The 9,587-nt window shown below is 40.2% G+C and overlaps 1 protein-coding gene across 3 annotated transcripts in view; it reads left to right on the top strand.

Annotated features, from left to right (window-relative positions):
• The window catches only part of LOC112465174 (Down syndrome cell adhesion molecule-like protein Dscam2), a 162,594-nt gene that overhangs the window by 104,342 nt on the left and 48,665 nt on the right, over positions 1-9,587 (top strand). For all 3 annotated transcript variants that reach the window (XM_025032604.1, XM_025032602.1, XM_025032603.1), the window contains exon 6: positions 4,128-4,453. In XM_025032604.1, the coding sequence (XP_024888372.1) occupies positions 4,128-4,453 (326 nt within the window). The remainder of the gene's footprint in view (positions 1-4,127; positions 4,454-9,587) is intronic.

Genomic DNA, 9,587 nt, shown 5'->3' with positions numbered 1-9,587 from the left:
CTCTTTCTGCTTTTTCATCTACCAATCGAAGAGCAGGTCGCACCTTTCCTCTCTCGAAATTTGGCTTTACATTACGTAATTAATAAAACGCCAACCCAAAGATTTTCAAACACTTGTTTTATGTGATGCCATGGCTGATTAATTCGCGAAATAAAATTCCTGGAGCGACATATCCAGGTCCATGTCCATTTCCTTGCGTATATGTTCTATTATTAAAAATATAGGATAACTTATTTCTAAAATTAGAAAATTAGAAAAATTTGCATAAAGTGCCGCATTGTTTTTGGATATCACTCGAGAATGGAATAGCATACTTACTTCGTGGTTTTACTTCGTGGTTCACTATTTTATACAAAAGAACCGTTCATTATCAAGCATATTTTCGACATTTCTGCAGTTTGAAAAATTTTTTATTTCAATTATTAATTAAATGTATACACAAACGGCTTCTATATTGTTGAATTTTTATCTTAATTACGAAAATCTGCGTCGTTTATTAATTTTAGTATACAATTATATTCTATAATGTATGTTATTCTTTATTTTATTGACGTTTCTATTTGACTGTCAAACTAAAAAAAAATCTTTTATGGGTTAAACGCTAAGTGATTTCGCGTTGTATCGTTAAAATTATGCGTGACTCGGCGATATTTCCCTTCGACATTTACACGTCGTGAGTGTATGATGTCATTAATCGACATCTGTTGATGAACTCCAGTAATGGAGAGTATGGGATAAAATCCGCTTTTAAAATTGCTGAATCATGTCGCAGCGGCATTCTTTTTGCCCTGCGTTAACGAGAGTGCTGACGTTTGAAGTGTAAGGCGCGCATTGCACAGCATATAATAAAAACTTCTCGACATGTTGACGTTTGCACCAGCCGATATGGCGTTTCGCTGTCATGTATGCCGAAAAACGAAAGCTTTTCGAGCTTTCCGTCATGCTGAGAAATCGCGTATCAAACATTTCCAGCGCGATTATACGATCGACGAATTCGTTCTCGAAGAAAAAAGCGTATATATGGGAAGAAACGCGGAATGCGCGCGTTAACTGCAAAAATTATTAACTTTTTACTTTTCTACGTTTTTCAGAAGTATTTGCGTATCACAATTGCGTAATGTACAAGATTTACCGTGTACTACAAAAATATATTAAGGCAAGGAAAATACTCTCTCCGCGCGCATTCGCTCCTGGCATTGTCGAGGATTTGTCAGTGAACTTTCATCGCCGGACGCGTGCAGCAAAATGCAGTTGTGACACTTGCAACAGCGCACCTCGAGGCCATATTTTTTTGTTTGCACGAGCGACAACGACAACGACGACGACGACGACTACGATGCCGGCGACAGCGACGACGACGTTGACGTCAAGGGGCGTAAGTCGGGATGTAAATGGCGTAAAAACTTTTCGACGTGCATATGCACGAGACGACGACGGTGCACCGAACGAGGATATGAACAAGGGTGTGGTAGCGGTGGCGTTGTGCAGGAATATGGCAACTAGAATTGCACAGTGCTATAGAGAGAACAGAGGAGGCAAGAGAGAATGAGAGAGAGAGAGAGAGAGAGAGAGAAAGCGTCATGAGAGAGAAGGGGACGTTGGATCGGAGAGGGTGTGTGCACCAAAGAGGAGACGAGAGGGAGCGACGGAGAGAAAGAGAGACAGGGGGATACAAGATCGAGCGAGACAAGTCGCGGGGGCGGGAGCGAGAACGAGATAGAGGTACTGCGACGATCAATACGCCATCAGCTTAAATTACAATAATAACGCCGGCCAGACAAAAGCGCCATTATAAAATAGTGCGGCCGTAAAAGGCCGCGGCGTCGCGCTGTCCGAGACTGGTCCAGGGACAAACATCCCTCTGTCTCGAGGAGAAGGAAGGGTGGGAGAGAAACGCTTAATCGTTGCTAAAAGGAGAAATAAAACGCTCGTTATTCGACAGGGCATAGTACCGCTTACCAACCCTCTCCGTGTTCTTACCGAAACGCCGAGAAATTGGACGCTCGTTTCGCCGTCGTCGTCGTCGTCATTGCCGGCTCTTCGTTCGGGACGTCGGTAAATTTAACCCCTTCGCGGCCGGACAGAATTGCCTCCGACGTTTTCATCGACGTGACGGAGCTCGGTTTATTGATTCTATTAGCCGCGATAAAACTGCGCGTCCTGAAATTTACACGCGGATTTCACTGAATACGACGCGCGCATGCTGCTGCTGCATGCTACTACGTGAAATGGAAGGGATTTACATTCATTCCCCGAATGTCTCCCTTTCTCTGCATTTTCGAGGGAGTGCGGTGGATTTCGGAATGTCGACGGCTTTGTCTATTAAACCGCTCTCGCAATCATTGACATAGCTGAGAAGAACGATGACATTTTTCACGCGCCAATTTATTTTTAATTTTTTGTCGGCGCTTTAATTACAAAAATTCTACATACAAAATGAACTTTTTAAAAATAATTTTGCGATATAAATAAGAGAGCGCGTAACTTAGGAAGATGGAATACCGTTAAAAATTCCCAGAGCATCAAAACAGCATTAAAATGGCGAAATTAATAGCGGCAAAAAGTATCGGATTTGAAACTTTCCGCGAAGTTTCGCTTCGGGAAAAGTGCGGGACAATGTTTCGCGATTTTTACGTTATGTACATTAAAAAGTTAACGCAGGATCTCTGTCTGCTCAGCCAACTCCGCGGAGAGATTTCTTTCTTAACGACTTCCCGGGAAGGCACGTATATCGTAAAATATCCCGCGGAGAATCGTCCGGACCGAAATCAACGGGAGGAGCGCGTTTTCAGAGCGCCTTAAATTTTCGATCCCGTTCTCGTTTAAGGTAACGGAACGCCGTGCAAACGCGCCGTCCGAGTATGCTTGTTGACTAATAATTTATTAATGCTTATGCAACAATGCGTGCGCACCCGCAATAATTTGCATACGTTGAATTTCGTTAGGCAAATACACGCGCCGGTTAACATGCATTAATAATGCGCGCGGCCGATAATCGGATATTTCTGAAATTTTGCTGCATTATTAATACAACCGCGTGCGCATACGTCCGAATTGGTTTATCGCGCGTGCGTATGTCATTCATTTAAATATATTTGAATATCGAAAAAAAAAACGTGCCCTCCACTTTACGTTACGAAAGCTTCGCAGTCACGAGCAGCTGCGCGATTGATATTACCGTAATTTCGACGTTATTGTACCGTGAACATGGAAATATAGTCAGCTCGAATTAATTTACAAACTCGCAAATTAAGATAAAATGTTATCGATTCTTCTCTTAGGTATCGCACAATCTCGCGATTCTCGGATATTCTCGCTATTATAATACAATGGAAAGTCCTAATTACATAGAAAATTAGTTTCGAGCACTGCCGAAACTACGTCGGTCTCGCTCATCAGCGTCGTAAATTAGCTTGTTATTACAGAGTATAAATGTATTAAAGAACCAACTCAAAAGCATATGTAAGCTGAGGACTCTTCGAAAGAAGGCCTTATTCTTTTTATCTTTATTAAATCCTTACGGTGTAAAGTAAATGTACCAATTGCTGGAACTTAAGACCTCTAGACACCTTTATCATTTTAGTTTTTAAATAAGTATAACGTGAATTAAACTCAAAGATTAAAATATAATACAAGAAAAATATTCTTATCTTTGATTCTTTGATTTTAATTTGCGTTATAACTTATTTAAGGATTAAAATGATAAAAATGTCCAGAAATAGGTACACTGAGAGAAATAAGTGATCGGACAATCGTTCGAAAATTAACAAACAGGTAATCCGATAACTTTCAATCGAAATTATAAAAAGCCGATTAAGGCCAAAATAACGTCCGATCAATGATGTCCAGATATCATTGATAATTGGATATCATTAATCGGACATTATTTTAGCCTTGATCGGTTTTTTATAACTTCGATTGAAAGTTATCGGATTACCCGTTTGTTAATTTTCAAACGATTTGTCCGATTATTTAAACCTGGATTTTTTTCTCAGTGTACGTGTCCAGATTGGACACGTATTTACCTTATACGCGATACAACTCGAGACAAGTGAGAAGCTCGAGTCTTAATCGCATTTATGAAAGTGAAACTTTTCTGACTTGCGGTTTCCCTCCTTCTGTTTCAGAGCACCGCAACTCGTCGCCGCCGCGATTCAACGAGCGGGTGAATCCCGGGCCGATCCGCACCGGCGAGACGATCGTGCTGTCGTGCATCTCGCAGGGTAACCCGCCGCCGACGTACCTCTGGTTCCGCGAGTCCGTGTCGGGCACGACGATGGTCTTCAACTCGGAGAGGATACACGCGCGCGCCGGCGTCCTGGTATTGCAGCCGGCCCGGGTCGAGGACGCCGGCAGATATGTCTGCCACGCGAACAATACCGCCGGTTCCGAGCGAGTCGAGCTGGAAGTCACCATCATAAGCAGCCTCTCCATCCATCTGGCGCCTCAACAGGTTCATTATTTGATCCTTTCTGCCTCTTTTTCTATCTCTCGGAACGGAACGACGACGCTTCCATGCGAACGACCCAGTTTACGTACCCACTCGCGTGCGTCTTAACGTCTTTTCCATCTCGTTTTCTCTTCCCCTTTCCGTCGATGATAGAAATATCGATTGCTCGAGTTTCGCAGTTTCTATCCAAATCCAGACTTGACGGCGTAATTGATAATTCATTAATAATCTTAATAAGGATTTTTTAAGTTTTAAATTTCTGGCTAGAACTGTCAGAAAAATCACACAATTTCATAATGTATTATTGCATTAGAATTCCATATGGAAAATTTAAACTTACAAACAGATAATACGCTACTTGTTATAGAATTTTTTAATTTATTGAATTATTTTTAATTAATTAATTTTTATGTGTTTTTTCTTTTGTCTTGTATAAATATTACATAATTTTATTTATTATAATATTTTTATACTTAATTATTGAATATTTGTTAAAAAGTACTAAATAATTAATAATTATATTACTTAATAATTTAATTTTTTTCTTTTTATTTGCTTAGGTATATAAAAATATTTAAAAAATAATATGTATATATACATATGTATATTTTTCTGGAACGTGACAGTTTTCTAGACTTTTTATTTGAAAAAACTTTTTTTGAGACATAAATAATATTAGAAACATAAATAATATGAAAAATTTAGTTTAAGCTTTAGCTTTGTGGAATATTGATAATATAATATAATATAATAATATCTTAAAACTGCAAAATTGTAAAACATTGAGCAAGCTTAAAACGGATTTTACGCAGAATGTAAAGAGCCATGGAAAAGCGAGGAAAACTTCTGGCACGACTTAGCTATGGGACGAAACATAAAGATTGGCTGATTTAACAGCGAAAATATTGCTTCATAGAAACAGGGGGCTGGACAGAGTTTCTAAACGTATGCAGCTTTCACTCCGTCTCACTTTATACAATAATTATATAATTATACAACAATTACGGAACAAAATACAAATTGTAGTTTATATTAACAGGCATGCAAATTAATTCTCGTCTCTTTCGAAGCGTGAAATGGTACGCAAACACTCGCAACGGGGCGCCCGTTTGAGCTCCGCTTTCCCAAATAATGTTCGAATCTAAGTTTCAATTGTTATAGCGCGCACCTTTGTTCAGCGTAATCGCCATAGAATGGCATAGAATATAGCCAGCTATTTCGATTCGAGCAAAGTTAAACCCAAGTTCATCCTGTTACTCCGAACGAGATAGTGGACTTTGGACAATCTCCGGATAATTGGGTCGAACATCAACGTTACATCACAGTTCCTCCATCCATCTTGCGCCAGTGTCGGTTTACATGCATTTCCTCTCTCCTGAGTTTCACAAACAAATGTATAAACTTTCTTCTTCTTCTTCCTCTTTCTCTTTCTCTTTGTTACTATATATTACGCGGTCGCCTCAGGCTGCCTCGGGCAAAGATCGCTTCACGTCATCGTAACACCTACCTCGAGCATTTATGCGATCTGGTTTTGCAATAACTATTTATCATCTCGACCGTTGCAATAATTTGAAATGGACTTCTATTCTGGAATGAATCACGCTAGACTGCGAAGCGGATAAGAGCGAGGAGAATTATCGTCATACATTTTCGGAGCTCATGAATAAAATCCATTTCATCCCGGCCTGAAGCCTTAAACCCGGCAAAGTAATTTCATCGATTTCTTCGGAATCGATGCAAAATCCGTTCGCTACCTCTTTCCATTTAAGATCTCCTCCATCGGGGGATAGTAAATAAATAACAATCATTATTCTCCGGCTGTCATCGCGCGTGACGATCTGCGCTCGAGTTTTCCCCCCATTGAGCGGATTAAGAATCTCGGGGCGACATTTCTCGGGACGATATCGACGATAATCTTTTCCGTTCACGTAGCGCTCGATCTCCCTTCGACCTCCCAACTTTTCCGAACTAGCAAGCTTCTCTTGAATGCGCGACGTCGCAAATGACTCGGGCGTTTCTATTGTCCGCTCTTTTCCCTTCGGTCTTCGATTCGAGGCGACAATTGTCGCCAGTTTCCCCGAGGGGCGCGTGGGGCACGGTCAGAATCTGCATTTTACTTATCACCATTCGGCGAGATTTCGCGAAATTTACTTTTACCTCGGAGATTTCCATTCGCTCTCCCCGCGACGGCATTTGACGACGGCATTTACGGACTAAATCGGTATTTATCTAGAAAATAGCAAAGAGAGTTCCATCGAATCGCGCTATAAGCACTTACCTTGCTAGTTACGACCGCGTACCTTGAGAGACTTCAAAATCTGATTGAGCAGCCATAAAAGGACGCGCGTATATCACTCCTCCGTAGTTTAAAAAGCGTTTTCAGAATTTAATGATGCTAATATTCAACGATAATTAAATTTTTAATTAAAAGTCTAATAAAAAGGAAAATAATATCTTTTTAATATTATAGAGCAAATAACTGAAAAATCATCATTGTCTACAAATATTGCGCTGAAAAAATAATTTAACCGTGCGTTATAGCGTTTCCAAAATCTGCCACATGCGCGCTATTCATTAAAAAAAAAAAAAAAAAACCACCGTGCGTACTTTTTGCATGTATTGTAGTTTGACTGGTGCGTTAATACGTTACAAAAAAAAAACACAAAAACATGTACATGCGTTTTGAAACATGATACGCCGTATCCATCGAGGGAAAACGCAAATTTTATTCTGCTCCCAAAGCACGGGTCGATATAATCGTCAATATCTTTGCACAGAAAAATCGTAGCAAAATGATCTTGATGTCGTTCGAAAGCTAAGATTCCATCGCTTCCAATTAACAAGTGCAATGCCGTTTAATCTCGAAGGGCCAGTTTATGAGATATTGTCGATTAATTATGAAAATAGGATTTATTTCGCTTCAAAATTTCCGCCCTCAGACATTTTAATTGAGATCGCGGGCGGATGTAACCGGATGTATCTCCACGCAGAAAAATTATAGCGAGATGATCTTAATCCCGTTTAAAAGCTGGAACTCTGGTGCTTCCAGTGAATATAAGATCGCTTATCTTGGATGGTTAGCGTGCGAGATATTGTCGATGATAACAAAATTAAAGTCAATTTTGCTTGAATCTCCATCGTTTAAAGCAGAACACCACATGTTTTAGTTAATCTATTATTATTACTTAAAAAAAGTTAAATTTTTGTATTCCAAGAAGATTTAAATTATTCTAAGTATGTATATTTATATGTCGCTCTTTACAACTAAGAAACTAATACTTAATGTCTCGATTTCTTTTGAGTAAAAAAACTTCAACTTCAGATTAATTAAAGAGCATCCGTAAAAGATTTGAAATTCTGGGACAATCTGTTCTATTTAAGAGTCTCTAAACCTTTATTCACACCATCTGTTTTTTCGCACTATTGTTACAAAAGCATTTGATTCTACTTGGAAATTTATAGGTCACTTCCGTCACGCAGAATGACGGTTCGTTGCTTTGTGATTTTGTTAAGCCATTAAGAAGATTCTCTCTTTTTCTCTGTATCTTTCTCTCTCTTGCTTCTTCTCTCGTGTCTTAACTGAGAAGATATCGACGAGGGCGAATTTCCTCCGAGGCATCTCCGAATAAATTCAAGCCGAACTCTGATGGCGGCGAGCGACTAATTCCCAGCGACGTAGATAATCGAGGGATCGCGCGCGCTAATACCGTAAACAACGGCGAAGGCAGGTAGTCCGGAAGCGCGATTGCTCAGCCGTGATGCTGCGTATAAAACACGATGCCTCATCCGTGAGCACGATGAATCCCGAAGTTGTCCAAGCCACTTATTCCGCCGGGTCAAATTATCGTTCGCTCGAAGATCGTCAGACTCCGTTCCGCAATTGTGCCCGCACTCTCTTGCCTGAAAGTTCCTTACAAATGTCGCCAACTTCTCGAAACGATCCCGTCGCTACCTGGAAGAAATTCTACTTTCGCGGTTTGTCAAAATCTGTGCACGCTCTTTTGCGCACTGCACTGGTTTAGAAGTTCACTGTTGAATTCGTTATAGTGTCAAATACACTCAATTTCAATCATTTTTAACCATTTCTATAGGTCGCTACTGCTCAATATGTCGTTAAATTAACTAAAACAATGTTAACTTAACTAAACCAATGGAGTTAAAATAATAAATTTTCGACACACATGGTGGTTAAAAATAACAAAATGTCATTTAACTCAGGTGGCTTTAATTTTATCCTTTAATATTTTACAGTGTTTAATTTTTTAAACTGTTATCATTCTCTAACCTTGATTACTTTGCATTCTTCCTTCTTTTCTCATTATGTCTATATTTCATTTATTACACTTTTATTGATATATTTGTAAAAATAAATCCTATATAGGTATGTCTAATATGTTTCATATTTAGGAAATTATAATCGATACCGATAGCTTCGTATATTCTCATTTTATCTTGATTTATGACGCTTGTTTTACATCATGAAAAATTACTGTTCTCCGTTGAATTAGTATATACATTCAAACGGTACTCTCTGCGATCTCTATGAAGCTCGCGCTTCGCGGGTGGGGTTATCGACGACCGAAGTGGCCGCGACTGATAACACACAGACCGAAATATCGAAGCGCCCGCGCGGAAACCGGTGTGTAATAAATGCTCCACGCGCGGGCAAACTATTTCACTGTCAATTACCAGCTGATGGATCACAACCCCTGTCTCGATTCGCCGAGACGAATCGGTGTGTTACGTACCTACCCTATCCTGAAAAGTCGACTGCATTCCGGGTCGATCGACGCCTCGTCGCGAAACGCGAAAGAGGAAAGAGAGAAAGGGGTTGGGAAAGGGGGGAGGGGGTGGAAAATGTCAGTAAAATGTCGCTGTCCGAGGGAAAACGCGAGAAAGTGGTCGGTATTCTTCCATCTGGAGCGGACAGCTTGGACATATATACATACATATATACATACTGTATATATAAAAGAAGGACGAATACGTATTGGTAAATGGTGCACGGTGACGAGGGCTGCTGGGTGCCATCGTGGGAGAGCGACAGAAACATCAGGGAGAATTGCAGGGGGCTGGAAACGGTGAAATACCATTCATTCGCCGGAAGCCTTCCGTATAACTTTCGCGGTCATCAACG

Source organism: Temnothorax curvispinosus, unplaced genomic scaffold (genome assembly GCF_003070985.1).
Source record: "Temnothorax curvispinosus isolate PA1 unplaced genomic scaffold, ASM307098v1 QBEX01014974.1, whole genome shotgun sequence".
NCBI classification, from domain to species: Eukaryota; Metazoa; Arthropoda; class Insecta; order Hymenoptera; family Formicidae; genus Temnothorax; species Temnothorax curvispinosus.
Note: the sequence above shows the minus strand (reverse complement) of the source record. Positions and strands in the feature narration are given on the sequence as shown.